The sequence below is a fragment of the Neovison vison genome, chromosome 7, assembly GCF_020171115.1.
Source record: "Neovison vison isolate M4711 chromosome 7, ASM_NN_V1, whole genome shotgun sequence".
Lineage (NCBI taxonomy): Eukaryota > Metazoa > Chordata > Mammalia > Carnivora > Mustelidae > Neogale > Neogale vison.
The window spans coordinates 145,283,105-145,301,226 of record NC_058097.1 but is presented as its reverse complement, the minus strand read 5'-3'; the positions used below and the strand labels follow the sequence as shown (position 1 = coordinate 145,301,226).

The window sequence follows — 18,122 nt, the reverse complement described above, 5'->3', positions numbered from 1 at the left end:
TTATTCACCACTGAAAAAAATAAAGTAGGGGTAGAAGCAGGCACTCTATACAAGTGGGTTGAAAAGAAATCTAGGTTGTTAATCAATCAATGTTATAATCTATGTCTAATATAAGTATAGTTTAAATAAATTATATATGTAAAAGGTATTTAAGGATTTATTTATTTATTTAAGCAGGAAAGAGAGAGCATAAGCAGGGGGAGCGGCAGGCAGAGGGCAAGGGAGAAGCAGGCTCACTGCTGAGCAGGGAGTCCAATCTGGGGCTCGATCCCAGGACCCTGGGATCATGACCTGAACTGAAGGCAGACGCTTAACCAACTGAGCCACCCAGGTGCCCCAATAAATTATATTTTAATAATTTAGCTATGAGAAGCTATATATTATAGTACTATATAGATTACATAAGTACTCTAAAGTATCATTATAATGCTTTCAACTTTCAAGCTGTGAGACCATACTGCTAGAGAGTCTGTCACAATAAAGGCCTCCTGCTACTTCTAAAGGTAAAAAATGTTTGTGACTGCAGCCTATGGAAGAGTTGCCTTTTAAATAATCTTGTGTAATAGCATGTTTGATGTTGCAACACACATATTTTAACATTATCATGCTTTATCACAATAACGATTTTATCAAAATTTAGAAGGAAAGAGGGCTTTAAGCTTACTGACTACACATCACCCCAAACACTGTGCTTTATATTTTTCACATATTATCTAATTTAATCCTCACAACTGTGGACTAAGATTATCATCTTATTTTTATGGATTGGGAAACTAAGACTCAAAGAAATTAGGTAGTTTACTTACGATCACGTGGTCTATACCACACAGACCTGGGACTTGAATTCAAGAGTGTCTGATTCTAAAGCCACTGGACTTTCCTTTATACTATGTTACCAACATTCAAAAAATTTAGAATAAAAGCTGTACTTTAGCTTCCTTGAAATTCCTTAGCAAATCGAGTCACTTACTAAATACTTGTCCATTGTGTGTCTACAAATGTGCTGGGGTCGATTCATCCATCTGTTCAATCCCCTATCACCAAATAGATATGAGGTGCCTGCTATCTTCCAGGCATTACGCTAGGACACCATGATGTGTGAAAAGGAGGTCCTCAAGTCCAATGGCAAAGAAGAGAGTCATTAATTAAACAGTCATAAAAATAAATGTAAAATTACAACTGTGTTAAGGATTATGATGAATGATGACTTAGTAGGTCTCGGTCTGAAATTTAACATGGTAGCATTTTAGTGTCTAACAGGGGTCTCTGACTCCGCCTAGAGGATCACAGAAGGTTTCTCCGGGGAAGTGATGACTGAGAAGCAAGGAAAAACATTGATTTGGAGAAACAGTAAAATTACTTAGGTGAAGAAAATTGTTCTAAACTGAAGGAACACAATATCCAACGATACTGTGGTGAGAGAAGGCAATGCATGTCTGAAGACCTGGAAGGGTGATATGAACGGAGCAGAGACAGCAAAGGGGAGCAGCACGGTACATGAAGCAAGAGAGATAAGCAGCCAGATGACACTGGGGCCTAGAAGCCAGAGCCAGGATTCTGACTTGGATACTAAAAGCAATGGGAGGCCACTGAATGGGGAAATAACATGGCCATTTGAAAGGGGAAATAACATGACCAGATCTACATTTTTTAAAAGCTTACACTGAAGTGAGAAGAACTGATTCAGAGGAGGCAAGAGCAGATGCAGGAGGACCAGTCAGGAGGCCACGGAAATAATCCAGCCAAGAGATGATGGTATCTTAATCCAAGAAGGTAAAAGTGGAAACAAAGAGAAGTAGATGGATTTGAGATTTATTTCAAAGCATAAAAACAACAACATAATAACAGCTTGGATATAGGGAGTGAGGAAGATGACTCTAGTATATGGCTTGTACAATTAGATGGGCGGGAACATTGAAAGAACATCAAATTTGGTGGGGGAAGGGGAGAAGAATAGAAATCATCGGTGGGTTTGGTTTTAGATTATGCTGAGATGCCACTGAGATATATAAACGGCAATAAGAGCTCTGAGCAGAAGTAAGGAATGGAGATGTGACTGTCTGAGTTGTCTGAAAATAAATAGTAAGCTATGAATACACGTATAAAATCTCCCGAGAGAGAAAAGACCTACGACAGAGCCTTGAGGAATCCTATCAACTACTGGAGTAGTAGAAGAGGATGGGCCTACCTAGGAGATTGAGAAAGAGCCACCCCTGAGAATGGAGGAGAACACAATGTCACAGGAGCTGGGGGAAGAGACAGTTTTCAGAATAAGAAAGTCATAGGGCTGAGTAATGCTGAGAGGGGAAGTAAACATAAAGTCTGCTGGATTTAATAATGTGAAAAATTATTACTGACCCTAGAAAGAGGGGCTTCAGTGGTACAACGACAGAGGTGGAAGTCACAGTAGAGGGAATGAGGAATGAGCAACAGAAGACATGGTGGCTATAAAACACTCATTCCCATACTGAATAAGCTAAGGGTTTCATCTGAGAAAGCAAAACCTACAGAGTACAAAAATAGAAACAATGCTACCAGTATTACTGATTTTTTAAATGGTACAGAAACCCAAAAAAGGAAGACTCAGGGTGAGCTGGTAACTAAGAAAAGTCTATAGCAAGGCAAAGTTTTCAATTAAAACATTTTCAATGAATTACTTTTTGAACTACTGTAGTTGCCACAATGTTTTATTAATTTCAGGTGTACAACAAGTGACTCAACAATTCTTTTTTCTTTCTCTTTTTTTTTTTTAAAGATTTTTATTTATTTATTTGACAGCGAGAGATCACAATTAGGCAGAGAGGCAGGCACAGAGAGTGGGGGAAGCAGGCTCCCTGCTATGCAGAGAGATGTGGGGCTCGATCCCAGGACCCTGGAATCATGACCTGAGCCGAAGACAGAGGCTTAACCAACTGAGCCACATAGGCGCCTCTCTTTCTTTCTTTCTTTCTTCCTTTTTTTTTTTTTTAAAGATTTTATTTATTTATTTGATAGAGATCACAAGCAGGCAGAGAGGCAGGCAGAGAGGAGGAAGCAGGCTCCCCGCTGAGCAGAGAGCCTGACGTGGGACTCGATCCCAGGACCATGACCCGAGCCAAAAGCAGAGGCTTTAACCCACTGAGCCACCCAGGCGCCCCCTTTTTTTTTTTTTAAGACCTTATTTGTCAGAGTGAGTGAGAGGGCACAAGTAGGCAGAGGGGCAGGCAGAGGGAAGGGAGAAACAGATACCTCGCTGAGCAGGAAGCCTAATTCGGGGCTGGATCCCAGGATCCTAGGATCAAGACTGGAGCTGAAGGCCGTGCGTAACCAGCTGAGCCACCCAGGTGCCCCGTGACCCAACAATTCTATACATCACTCAAGGCTCACCACAATAAATATAATTACCATCTGTCACCATACAACATTATGAGAATAGAAAGGAGAGCTTTAAGAGAGTATTTACGAAGTGCAAAACTGAATGACTGAAAAGTGCTGAATGTTGGGAAATTACATGCAAAGACTACATGGAGAGTGTGTATGTGTGTGTGTGTGTGTGTGTGTGTGTGTGTGTGGTGGGGGTGGGGAGGTACAAATAGGATGGGGTAGAGTGATAAAAAAGCCAAGAGATACAGATGCAGTCCTGTTTGGTGATATAGACTCAATACTGAATTATTTAGGATTGGAGAATCTATGCCCTAGTCTCCTTTTTTTCCTGCCAACCTATGGGCCAATTCCTTTCTCATAATCAATTATACCAGAGGGTTGGTAGAGAAAAGAGAAAATAAGACTCATAAATCAACTGTGTTGCTCAATGGTTTTGGATAATATTGTGTGAAAGTGAAATCAATGTAACTTTATATTTATGGATTGGAGGCGGAAGAGCACTGTCTTCAGAACCAGAGAGAGTCAGGTCTGATCACAAACTTGGTCATTCACTACCTACGAAGCTTGGCAAGTGCCATCCGTGTCCCTGAACCCTAGCTTCTCATCTGTAAAATGGGAGAAATAGTAAGTTTCTTGCAAAGGTTGTTCTGAGACTTAGAGATGAGATGGTAGTGTTTGCCTGATAGGAATCTACTGATTGATAGATAATACTGAGTATTTACCCCTGGGCCCTGATCTACATTTTTCTACTGGTATTTACCTAGAGACAAGTGAAAAGCATCAGAGAGCAAAGTTTAGTTTTTTGGGTCTTTTGTGAGATAAACATAACATCTCACAGACTTTTATAATTAATGATATTAAGTATACAACTATTCAATAAGTATTTAAAGAGTCAAATATATTCTTATTTTATATTACTGCTAATTTTGTTAGAGAGGGAAGAAGAGACAAAAGAAGAAAAAAAGGAAAAAGCCAACTAGAAGAGTAAGAAAGCAATCAAAACTAAGGGTAAAAAAAGGAAAGAGTGTGAGACAGGCAAGAGAGCAGAAAGAGAGAGACGGAGACAAGACAGGCAGAAGAGAAGTGACAGGAGAATCTGCCTAGACCTCTCAGATCCCTCCATCCTCTCCCCTCCCAATTTCTGTGTGACAACCAAACCAAAAACTCTGAGCCTCCTGCTCTGAGGGCTAGCTCTTCCTCTGCCTGCTCATGCCACTGCTCTCCTTTTTTGCCCCCATCCCCCCATCCCTCTGTCTCTTTACCAGTATTTCAGTTGACAGCAGACCTGGCACTGCTAAACAGTTTTCTGGGCTACCTCCTCCCAATTATTTAAAAATTAAAAAAAAAATTTTGTTGACACTCCTAATTAGAGTGTCAAAGGCAGTAACAAATATCATACGTAATTGAAATATCAATAAATATAACAGAGAATGGTTCCCTAAAAGAAAACAAAAACAAAACAAAAAACCAAAGAAAACAAAACACATTTACATGTGCATCTGCTAAACGAAGAAGGACACCATGTGACAGAAATAACAAGTATGCTTCAAGAACATTGGGATCTTCTTTGGGAACACTTTTTCAGAGGTACCTTGGAGAAATTTTAAGAGATGTCAAGTGTGACAGATATAATTCTTAAAAATATGCCAAAGAATAAATGAAATTAAATCAAGGGAAAAACCCAGACTCTGAGACGACCAACCCCGATTTATTTAGTGCTTTTTCTTACTGTGTGCTGAGGCCCATCTTCATTATCCCTCATGTAGAAAGGCTTGAGTGCTAATGGATAATTAATGACAAAAACTGGTGTGTTGTCACAGTGCTTCACCAGGTACTTCTCATGTTCGGTGTGTAGATCGACACCCCACTGTAATGAGAAAGAAGAAATTATCAAAGGAGAAGACAGAGCTGAGATACACAATGTGGTACCCGAAAATAACCTGTATCGGTTCCAAGGGCCTCCTCTGAGCCTCTGCTGAGGCTACACAGATAACTCAGCCAGAGAGGTGTGTTACAAGAACAGCCAAAGGCCTTGGAAAGATGAAAGCCGAACCGAGTAGATAAATGCTGTGCTTTCTCTCCCCATCTTGAGGAGCAGCATTTAGCAGATGAACAGCATCTGCAGGAAAACAAAGTACCCTTCCCACAGTGTGTAAAAACTGACTTCAAAGTCATAGTTTTTATTAATATTGCCTAAAGCTTCTTCTATGGTTACTGTTCCGAGGTTGCAGGAAATTAAATGATGAAAGATAATATTCTTAATATTGAGTCTATCTCTGGATAGATGGCTTCTCTCAGTGAATTTTTTTTAATAAAAGAGTCAATTCATATATCAGATGCTCTGATGAATATTTAATAGCACCGTTCATCTACTTATTCAACAAATACTAATGTGCCTATTAAATGCCGGTACCATGCTAGGTACTGAGCACAGTGGTAAGAAAATCAGAATTCCTGACTTCATGAAGCTTCCAGGGTAGGAGATAAAAACAAATAAAAAATTACATAAACAAAATAACTAATTATAACAAGCACAACTATTATACCTCATAAGAGGATCTGACTTAAGTGGGGAGAGGACTGGTGTAGGGAACAGTTTGAAGACAAAGTTATTACAGTACATTCCTAACATTATATAATTCCTACTTGTCTGCCAATATGTTAATTATAGGAAAGAAGCCCTGGCATAGGAATGAGGAGACTTGCCTCTAATATTATGCTTACGTCCACTGATAAATCATGTGACTTCTTTGGACATATTACCATTCTTTTCAAGGATTTTCATCAAAAACTCGGGAAACTTCTCTATAATTCTTTAACCATTACTATTAAAATTAATATTCTACTTCAAAATTATTATTTATTCTAAATATTTTAACAAGGTTAAGCAAACATTTTAAAAAGCCAATTTAAAGATGGGCAAATACTAAACAGTGCTAATAAGAAAAATAAGATTATTTATTTAGTTATTTTAAAATATTTTATTTTTTAATTTCAGAGTGAAAGAGAGAGAGAGAGTGAGTGAGTGAGCGTTGAGGGGAGGAGCAGAGGGAGAGGGACAAGCAGACTCTGTGCTGAGCACAGAGCCTGATGCTGGGCTCAATCTCAGGATGCTGAGATCATGGCTTGAGCCAAAACCAAGAGTCACACACTTAACTGACTGAGCCACCTAGGTGCCCTAGAGAAATAAGATTATTTTAAAAGATTCTTTTTTTTTTTTTAAAGTAAGCTCTACGTCCAACTTGGGGCTTGAACTCACAACCCTGAGGCCAAGAGTTGCATGGCCTACTAAATGACCCAGCTAGGTGCCCCAGGATTCTTAATGAAATGTGATAAGGACAAGAGGGGGTAAAATACAAATATGAATATGAATATAAATATTACCTTTGGGGTGAAGGTGAAGTTCTGAGATGCCTGCTTTAAGATCTCTATTGCTTCAGTGTAAGAAATGCTGGAAAAGAACAGGGTAAAAGCAGAGAAAGGTTAATACATGGTATATTGCTAATCATTCCATCAGAAAAATTCTAAAAGGCCTATTCTCATATAGTCTTTGAGGTCACAAATCAGTACTAAATGATTATTGAGTAATCAGGAATGGTTATAAATAAATCATCACTGAGTAATCAGGAATTTAGGCTGATCTAATCATCTGAGAGTCTGAGCAGTATGAAGAGAAGTGGCCTTTCAGTAATCCCGTTCCTGATCTACCTGCAGTATATACAGAAGAACCAGTCACTTAGGCAAGTAAAGATTTTCTCTGAATTCATGTTATGTCAATGCCCTAATAAAAGGGGTGAAATATTGAGGCTGAAAGAGCAAAAGTCTTTCCATAAAGTCATCATTCATTCACTCAATACACATTTATTGTGCACCTATTATGTGCAAGGCATTATTCTTAGCACTGGAGAGATAGTCAATAAAAACAAAGCCTTTATGGAGGTGATACTTGTGCGCTGAGTAATGGGAGTTGGTGGGAGGCGGAGATAAACAAGTAAATAGAAAGCATATAATGCTGGAAACCATTGGTGCTATAAGAAAAATAAAGCAAGCTAAGAAGACAGAGGGTGTTTAGGGATGTTATTTTAGATAAGATGGTCAAGAAAGGACTCACTGAGTTGTGGACATCTGAAGTAAGAAAAATATCTGAGGGTAAGTATTCTAGGCAAAAGGAATAGTAAGTACAAAGGCCTGAAGTGAAGGAACAGTTTGGTTCATTCCAGGAACAAAACAGTCAATGTACCTGTGGCATACTGAACAGGGGAAGAATGCCAGGAAAAGGTCAGATCTTATGGATTCTTTCGGGCCATGGCTGGGGTTTTTTAATATATGATAAGACTGTTTAGGAAAAATATCATGGATTATCTCAGTAAGAAACTATCATGTCTAAAGCAAGCTAAGCCAAGCATTTGTTTTAATTAAACTGAATAGGTAATTACATGAACACAGTTAAGAAAAAAACAACATCTAAGAGTGTACATCTTCCATCCACCCTGTCCCATAGCCATGTAGCTCCTCTCCTCACATAAAATTACTGTCACTGGATTTTTGTGTATCCTTCTGGAAGGTTTTTTACATCTATAAGCAAACAGTAATATACAATCTCCTTTGTTAAATAGATGACAGCCATAGTATATATGCCTATATATACACTCTTTTCCATCTTTCTTGACTCCATAATATACCTTGCAGATCTTTCCGTATCAGTATATAAAGAAAGAGCTTCTTCATTGTTTTGAACTATTACATAAAAGTCCATTTTGTGGCTGGATACTCATTAATTTACCCACTCATCCACTGATGGATATTTAAGCTGTTTCTAATATTTTGCAATTATAAACCATGACTACATACCTCTGTCACAAATGATTCTTAAATATTGATTTTGCATATGGAAAAAATGGAATTGCTGGATCATTGTATTTATATTTACAGTTTTTAGGTATTTTGATATTGCCAAAGATACTGCTTCCCTTTTATAGTGTTATACCAATTTATGCCCACCTGTAGTATACGAAAATGTCAGTTTCCCTATGCCCTTTGCAATAGTACTTTGAACACTTTTTTTTAAAGATTTTATTTATTTATTACAGCAAGAGAGAGCAGGAGTGGGGGTGGTAGAGGGAGAAGCAGGCTCCCTGCTGAGCAGGGAGCCCAACACAGGCCTTGATCCCAGAAACCTGGGAAGGGAGATGCTTAACCGAATGAGTCACCCAGGTGTCCCGAAACAGTATCCTGCACGATTAAAAACAAAAATCCACAGTAGAACATCCAAAAAACTCTGCCCTCAAAAACCCCCAAAAACAAAACAAACAAAACCCCCAAACCTACAAACTTTCTGAAGGACTTTAAACTCAAAAAGTAAGTTGCCCAACATAAACTTACTCTTCGAAGGAAAAACTAAATTCATACCTATAATAACCAATTGGAAGAAGTTGTGTATATAGCACAAATGAAGCCTTCAAAGCTATGTTTTGAGCGATATTTTTCCAAGATGAAAATCTTACTCAAATCTAAATCTAGTATTAAGTAAAAATTTATAAGGCAAGAATGATAGTGGTGTTGGTGGTACTAGTCATTTTTAAAACGTTTTACAGAAGGGAAAAGGGAGGTTAGAGGGGACAGTAATGTGGCCAAAATTATTCATGTAAGTAAGTGGTAAATCTGATGTGCTGACTTCAAAGCTGAAGCTTTTAACTATTGAGATAATGCCTAAAACATTTGGAGTTTAATATGCTCAATCAAAACAAAGACAAGGGGCTTGGAGTTTTCCCTCTGCCTCTACCCGTAAATGGCTAGTATGTAAATCACTTCACCTTAATGAAAGCGTTTTATACCTTTCTGGAATGTTCTATACAACCATTAAAAAATTAAGTATTTATACTCGTAAAATAAGGAGATTGGACTATACTATCTACAGTTCTTTACTTAGACATTCCATCATTCTATTCCATCACTTACTGGATATGATCTACTCCTTATACTGAGAAATGTAAGAGGAGTCAAATAGAGAAGGCACAGAAATTTTGTGCCACTGATATCTTACTGCTACATTATTTTAAAAAATGACTTTGTGTATTTCTTGTTATTCTGGATCTTCTGCCCTACTCCACCCATACCTTAAGCTGAGGCAGAGCTTCTCAGATCAAATTATAGCTCTGACACTGGATATCCTTAATGGCTTTTATCAACTCTCTTTCCTAATTTTTTGATATGTACAGAGAATAATATCTCTTCTCAGAAGCTATTTCTAAAGTACTTTGAGGACAGGAGGAGGAGATATAGGGCTACTACATGATGCAGGATCAAACTACCCTCATGTTTAAACTTTTGTTAGGATTTAAGAAAACCATTCTCAATCTGTTGGGTTATAATTGCTAGGCTAAAATTATTACCATTCTTTGTCTCAAATTCACAGATAAATGAAGAGCAAAAAACGGTAAGTACTCTATATTTTAAAAACCTTAATGCTATAAAGGAGACATAAAAAATAATTGAATTCTATTTCTGCTTGGTAAGGGCTAAATTCAATTATTGTACAAGTCCTTGAAATTATTTACTTTCATATACAACAACTGTAAGTAGTCAAGAATACAATGAAATCTATTTATGCAAAGGAATATAAGTCACACGGTATCTTCTGAATGTGTGTGCACATGTGCGTGTACAGGTACGCATGTGTGTACTTTTGGGGAATATCTCGATTCTAATTCATCAACCTTAGGTCTACTTTCACGTCCTCTTATGGCTGTTAAAATCTCTGGCTTCAAAGACTGGCAACTCCCCCTCCCCTGCCAGGGGCCCCCCACCATCTACCAAACCCTCTACCTTGAGAAACCTCAGTGTCATGCCATTTATGTGTTACCCTCTGGTGCTTAGTTCCCTCTTCATTTGTAGGTCCTGGAACTTCTCTTACTTTCTAGTGAACTCAACAAAGTATTTAAAAGGATTTTTATAATTTTAAAAAAAGATTTTATTTATTTATTTGAGAGAGACAGCGAGAGAGGGAACACAAGCAGAGGGAGTAGGAGAGGGCAAAGCAAGCCTCCGGCTGAGCAGGGAGCCCGATGTGGGACTCCATCCCAGGGCCCTGAGATCAGGACCTGAGCCACCCAGGTGCCCCGGATTTTTATAAAATTTTAACAAGCATTTTTAGATGTTTTATAGCAGAAGTGTTAAGTTACGTAGTCTGGCACATTGCTTAAGCAGTATGGCCAACTGATCCTTTCAAATGATATGACAGACAAGTTATAACTTTATAGATGAGGAAACTCAAGTTCAGAAAGGTTAAAGATTCACTATTCATCAAGTTCACAGTTGTGATTAAATAATCTTTCATGCAAACAGTTAACTATTCATCTTTTTCTCTAGATTTTAAATTCCGTAAAAGGACCAATTCATGCTTATATTATGGATCATCAATGAATAGCACAATGCCTAACTCATAGTAGAGAGTCAATAAATATTTGTTGGAAAGTGCTAACATATTCATTAAGAGTGGATAAGAAGTATAGCCAGAATTAGAATCCAGGTCCTCTGAGTCATAGCTCACTACACTTAGTGACCAAAGTAAACAGTGATAGGGGTTAACAGGAAACCTCAGAGAGAGGACCTAGCCTAAAGGAGAACACTCTCACTCCCATGGCTACTCAAATGTCATTTACTCATTCATTCAGTTATTCAATAAATATTTACTGAGCTCCTGTTAGAGGCACTAAGCACTGGGGGGTGTAACAGTAAACAAAATAAACAAGTTTCTGACCACATGGAGGTGACAATACTAAACAAATCATCACAGGTATACATTCAAACCACAGCTATGGTTTACGATGTGGAATGGATGATGCTGCTGGCAATGACTGGTATGGCACAGCCCATGAGGTCACTTCCCAGCCTCAGTATTTTACAGACCTGGACTCCAAAGCACAAGTGATATGTGAGGGTCATAAGGACAGTGAAGAGCTATACCTACTCTAGCATTAATTCCAGTGCCCTTTTGAAGTGTAGTGAGTGGCCGAAAGCATGAGCTTTGAAATCAGGTTAACTGAGTTTGAATTCCCATTTCATCTTTTACTTGCTTAATCTCTTTGAATTGATTCTTCATCCACAGAAGAGCAATAATAACTACTCACACAGTTATGAAGATACAAGGAACTTTTTTTTACATTTATGTACGTAAAGTTTATCACTGCTGGCACACAGCAAATATTCAATAAATGGTGGATATTTTTTTCCAATCTTAGATCTTATTCACTAGATAGGATGTAGATACCTTCACTCAAGACATTCTCCCTGGTTTTCTGTCACCAGCACAGATTCCTTAGGATGCCCAATTAATTCTTTCCTTCCCTGCTTACTTAGTACTTTTATCAATACGCAATGTCCAGAGCTCTTCTGTAAACTCCAGATCTGTACACTGAAACTGCCTACCCAACAGCTACAACTGGATGTCTGAAAACCATCTCAATCTTAACATGACACATGAGATGATAATGATCCTGATACCACCCCCCTTTCCCCCAAACCCCTTGCTACTCTAATGGCTTTCCCAATTTCAGTTAATGGCAACTCCATTTTTACAGCTGTTTAAGACAAAAGACTTGAAGTCACACTTGACTTCTCCCTCTTTCCCATTCTCCACAAATACTGTTTGTTCTATCTTGAAAATATACCTAGAATAGAACAACTTCTCTGTATTTCTACTGATACCATCCTGGCCTATGATGGTTAATTTTATGTGTCAGCTTGGCGGGGCTATGGTACCCAGATACTTGGTCAAACATTCAGGATGTTTCTGTGAAGGTATTTCTGGATGAGATTAACATTTAAATCAGTGAACTCTGTGTAAAGCATGTTACCTTCCATAATGTGAGTGGGCCACGTCCAATTTGTTGGAGGCCTTACGAGGACAAAGACTGGCCAAGAAAGAGGGAATTCTGCCAGCAGAATGCCTTCAGACTCCAGCTGCTAACACTTCCCTGAGTCTCTAGCCGGCTGAACTACTCCATCAAATTTTGAACTCAACAAGCTTCTACATTGTGTGAGATGGTTCCTTAAAAATAAATCTTTCTCTTTATATACATCGTGTTGGTTTTGTTTCTCTGTATGAATCTAATGCATGGTCCAAACCATCATTTATTCTCACCCAGATGACTGTAATAATCTCCTGTTAGTTTTCTGCTCTCACTCGAAAGCCTGTTCTCAACTAGCAGCCAGAGTGATCCTGTTAAATCCAATTCAGATCTTATCAGTCCTCTGTATAGAACCCTTCCATGACTTTCCCACATCACTCAAGAGAAAACCAACCCTTCATAATGACCTACAAGGCCCTACATGTTTTCCCACCTCTCCCCTCCTTTCTTTATCTTCTATTATCCTTTTCCCTTATCCACCCCACTACTTGAATATACCAGGCATGCTCCAACCTAGAAGCCTTTGTACTTGCCATTCCCTCTGCCTAAAATATTCTTTTCCCACACATCCATACAGCTAGTTCTCTCACTTTCTTCAAATTTTTACTCAAAAATCATCCCAGTGAGATGGTCTCTGTTACATTATCTAAAGCCTCTACCTCCTTACTCTTTTGTCTTCTCTTCTTTCCCTTCTCTGGGTTTCTTCCCCCTTACTATAACTCATTCTCACAGACTGTAGATTTCACTATTATTCTTATTTCTTGTTTCTTACTACTACCCCCAGAAATGTAAGCTCAATGAAGACAGGGAATTTTTGTCTGCTATTTTCACTGCTTTTAGACAGTTTGTTCAGATTCTAGAACAAGTTTGGCACATTGTGAATATTCAATAGACACTCTTTTCTTTTTCCAAGTTTTTATTTAAACTCTGGTTAGTTAATATACTCAATATACACTACAGTGAAAGAAAAAAAAACCTCAAAAGCCTTCAGTTGTACTTCACTGCCTTTCGATTCTCTATCATGGGCCTCCTATTTCCTCTTTTTCTGATCTCACATCTGCTGCCTTGCTGTTCAGTCAGGCTTGAGGACTCAACCATTTTTAATTTGAAGTCTGAAGGTCTACACTGATACCTGAAACTCTCAGTTCAGTGAGGTCTGCCAACTTTTTCTTATTACCCTTCTCCAGGACAGGTCGAATTCTTTGTTCTCTTAGAACAAAAATTTCTGAAACCTAATGATAGTAAGTGGAGAATGACATCAAATTATACTTAGAAACAATTTTCTATTCTTCTGAGTATCAAACTTATCTCCTATACATGAATACTAAGTCTTACATAAATTGTTTGTACTGTTTATGAAAAGATTGTGTATTGTTCTTTTTCCATATTAATTTCCATATTAAGTGTTTGTTTTATTAAAATGGAACAGATTATGTGATTAGTATGTTTAGTGAAATAAATAACCAGTCCAATATCAAGCAGTACTTGTACAGGATTGTAGTGGAAATGAAAGAATAACATATGTTATACTTAAAACACAGATCTTTAGGTTTAAAAAAGTGGCTAAAAAACAGTTTAGAATACATAACCAGATATGAGCAATTGAAGGTAAATAAAAAGAAGACTGAAACAGAGAAAAACTGATGGGCTAACATTACATGTATGTATTTTAGAAGTTTGTTTTTTAGATCACACAAACAGATATTCCATGCTTATGGACTGGAAAAAAATACTGTTAAAGTGTCCATACTACCCAAAGCAATCTACAAATTTAAAGTAATCCCTATTAAATAGCCAACAGCATTTTTCACAGAACTAGAACAAACTATTCTACAAAAGATTCCAAAGAAACAAAGCAATATTGAAATAGAGGAACAAAACTGGAGGTATCACAATCCTAGATTTCAGGATATACTACAAAGCTGTAGTAATAAAAATGTATAGTACTGGTACAAAGAGATACGTAGATCAATGGAACAGAATAGAGAGCCCAGAAATAAACATACAGTACTATTATCTTTGACCATACTATTAACCTCTGACAAAGCAGGAAAGAATATATGCTGGGAAAAAGACAGTATCTTCAACAAATGGTACTGGGAAAACTAGACAGCTACATGCAAAACAATGAAACTGGATCACATTCTTATACCACATACAAAGATAATTTAAAAATGGATTAAGAACCTAAATGTGAAACCTAAAACCATGAACATCCTAGAAGAGAAAACAGGCAATAATTTCTCTCACCTCAGCCAGAGCAACACATTTTTAGATATGTCTTCTGAGGCAAGGGAAACAAAAATAAAACTATTGAGACAACACCAAAATAAAAAGCTTCAGCACAGCAAAGGAACCAATCAACAAAATTAAAAGACAACCTACTAAAAACAGGAGAAGATATTTGCAAATAACATATCCAATAAAGGGTTAGTATCTATAATATACAAAGAACTGATACAACTCAATGTCCGGAAAACAAATAATCCAATTAAAAATGGGCAGAAGACACGAACAGACATTTTTCAAAATAAAACATCCAGATATCCAAAAGACACATGAAAAGATGCTCAATATCACTAATCAGGGAAATACAAATCAAAACTACAATGAGACACCATCTCACGCCTGTCAGAATGGCTAAAATCAAGTACATAAGAAATGACAAGTGTTGGTGAGGATGTGGAGAAGGAACCCTCATGCACTACTGGCGGGAATGCAAACTGGTGCAGCCACTGTGGAAAATGGTATAGAGATTCCTCAGAAATTTAAAAACAGAACCACCATATGATCTAGTAATTCAATACTGGGTATCTCCCCCCACCAAAATAAAAAAAACACTCATGTGAAAAAATACATGCACCCCTATGTTTATTGCAGCATTGTTTACAATAGTCAACTATGGAAGCAGTCCAAGTGTCCACTGATAGATGAATGGGTAAAGATGTGGTACATACACACGATGAAATATTACTCAGCCCTAGGGGGTGGGAGGTTGGGGTACCAGGTAGTGGGTATTATAGAGGGCACAGCTTGCATGGAGCACTGGGTGTGGTGAAAAAATAATGAATACTGTTTTTCTGAAAATAAATAAATTGGGAAAAAAAATATTACTCAGCCCTAAAAAAGAACAAAATCTTGCCATTTGCAATAACATGGATGAATCTAGGGGGCATAACCCTAAGTGAAGTAAGTCAGTCAGAGAAAGACAAATACCCCATGATTTCACTTATACGCAGAATTTAAAAAATAAAGAAAAAAATAGACAAGCAAAAAAACTGAACCAAACCAAACCAAAACCAGACTCTTAACTACAGATAACAGACAGATGGTTACCAGAGGGGAGATGGGTGGGGGAATGGGTGAAACAGGTGAAGGGGATTAAGAGTATACTTATTATGATAAGCACTGAATATAGCATATAGCATTGCTGAATCACTACACTGTACACCTAAAACTAATATTACGCCCTATGTTAATTATACTGAAGTTTTTAAAAAAGATTTAATTTATTTATTTGAGAGAGAGTGTGAGTACTTGAGCCAATGTGAATGGAGAAGGGAGAGAGGGGGAAGGAGAGGGACAGGGAGACTCTGCACTGAGCCTGTAGTCCAAGGAAGGACTTGATCTCAAAACCCTGAGATCATGATCTGAGCTGAAACCAAGAGTCAGAAGCTTATTGAACCACCCAGGCGCCCCAAAATAAAAGTCTTTTACTTGAGCCAAATTTTTATTACTAAAGTTAATATTAGTTTGAACTGCATTAATTCAGTTACTAATGACTGTGTTCATTTATTGTGCTAGCTTTATTCATTTATTTATTCATGAAACATTGATTATCAACTATGAACCAGATATAAGAGCTATAAAAATATTTAAAACATGGGTCTTCCTTGTGATAAGCACATGTATAAACAAAAACCTTTAATAGTGTGATAAATACTATGATAAAATATGAATAAAGCTCAGAGAAAGTATAATATCTACTTACATTAAAAAGTTGTTTTTTAGCATATGTTCTAATCTGTCCTTGATAAGAAAAGAGAAAAAAATTTGTTAAATGTAATTATATTTATTATATGTAATTAACATATTTAAAGAGTAGATGTATTAGACTTCATCCACAAAACTAATTACCTTTTGGCCAGGAGCTATGAACTTGTGACAGAGTTCAACATCTTCAGGACAGTTTGAGAGAACCATCATTGTTGCAGTCTTGAAGAGTCCCTCCATAACCTAAGAGAAATGACAGATAGTTAGTTGCCTGACAAGTGAGCCACTTTGTATGAAAAACCTATTTAGGGGTCTTGTAAGGACTATTCTCCAGGTTTTAGCAGCTATAAATCCGTTAGGCCTCTTAATCCCTGAATATACTGCAGAACGTGAGTTCGGTTTTCCAGACTGCTTACGGGAGGCAGTACAATTTCTTCCCCGAGTGGGTAAAAAAAGGAAAGAAAAATGTATGAATCTTCCGTTAATCATTCCAATACTAGAAGTGGGTTGTCAAATGAACAGCCAAAACTGACTGACACCTATCTAAAGCGCAATATACTCACCTGTAGAATCAGGGCAGTAACAGTACCTAGCTTCCAGGACTGTTGCGATAATTAAATGAGATAATCCACGCATAAGACTTTGAATATTTGGCTCAGAGAAGGATGCAACAAACATTAGTTGTTGCGAAGAATGAGACACTTTGAAAAGTGCTTCATTCAGTCACTGGTAAATGAAAGCTGACTTTAAAATTACAGGAGCAGTGATAGATCTACATCTAAATATGTATATTTTTGCTTTGCCAAAGCATACAGTGGTAATAACACAAGTCATGATAAACACAAATCAGTAAGTAAGAATATATTCCACCAGCAGTATCCATACACATCCCACAGAAAAAACTTGTTGTTAGAAGAAAAAAGGTGATTGGAATGGAAAATATTTCTAATCAAAACTAAAATGTTTGGTTTGAAGTCAGTGAGATCCTGTTAAGCTCTGCCAATGTTGTGCTCAGAAACAGAGACACACTCAGTAAGTTCAGGCTGCCCCAAAGGCAGGATCTTCCCTCCTTCTCCTGCATCCCTGGTGCACCCTATCAGGGTTGGAGACACAGGGCAGGACACAAGCATCCACCACACTAACTCTGATCGGATATAGAAACATACTTGATTACCAAGGACAATCAGATACATTTATATATATGCATATACGTGTGTGTTTATATATGTTCATATATTTATTTTTTATATATTTTGTATTTTTATATTTACATATATATTTTGTGTAAGAGTAAGGAATAACTTTATGAAAGAAGAGCAAAAGGAGGCTAAAGATCTTTTACCCTGAGGCTATATTACCTTTGATCCAAGAGTAGGGAGATAAAGAAGTTACTAAGCAACTGAATGATTTATGAAGGTTCAAATACCTCAATCACAAAAAAAAGCTGACACATATGGGGAGCAAACACAAACAGATTGGATACTAATCCTGCACTGTTGAGGGGCACAACACACCTATCTGTAAGATGAAGACTGTGACAACTGGGGATGTTAAATTGGTGTCTTTCTTATGAGCAGTAAATTTCCATTTGAAAAAGAAAATCACTGGCTTTTCTAACCTTGACTTTCAGACTGTGCTCTATAAATATATTTGAAGAAAACAGAAACTTAACTGAAGGGTTAGCATAACCTTCAGATGTTTTTAAAAATATATTACTCAATGGCACCAAAATAGTAATGTTTGTTTATACCATAGGAGCAGAAAAAATCCTTTGTTACAGTATTCTGATTTAAAATTTTCATCAAGATAAAAATTACCAGAGAATGTAATTCATAAAAGGAGAAAATAAAGAAAAAT

General features: G+C 37.3%; 1 protein-coding gene across 1 annotated transcript in view; it reads right to left on the bottom strand.

The window, feature by feature from the left end:
• NARS2 (asparaginyl-tRNA synthetase 2, mitochondrial) overlaps positions 1–18,122 on the bottom strand; it is a 128,018-nt gene that overhangs the window by 16,989 nt on the left and 92,907 nt on the right. Inside the window, exons 8-11 of the mRNA XM_044258441.1 lie at positions 16,410–16,508; positions 16,264–16,301; positions 6,748–6,814; positions 5,093–5,230 (exon numbers count right to left, since the gene is read on the bottom strand). Of these exons, the coding sequence (XP_044114376.1) occupies positions 5,093–5,230; positions 6,748–6,814; positions 16,264–16,301; positions 16,410–16,508 (342 nt within the window). The remainder of the gene's footprint in view (positions 1–5,092; positions 5,231–6,747; positions 6,815–16,263; positions 16,302–16,409; positions 16,509–18,122) is intronic.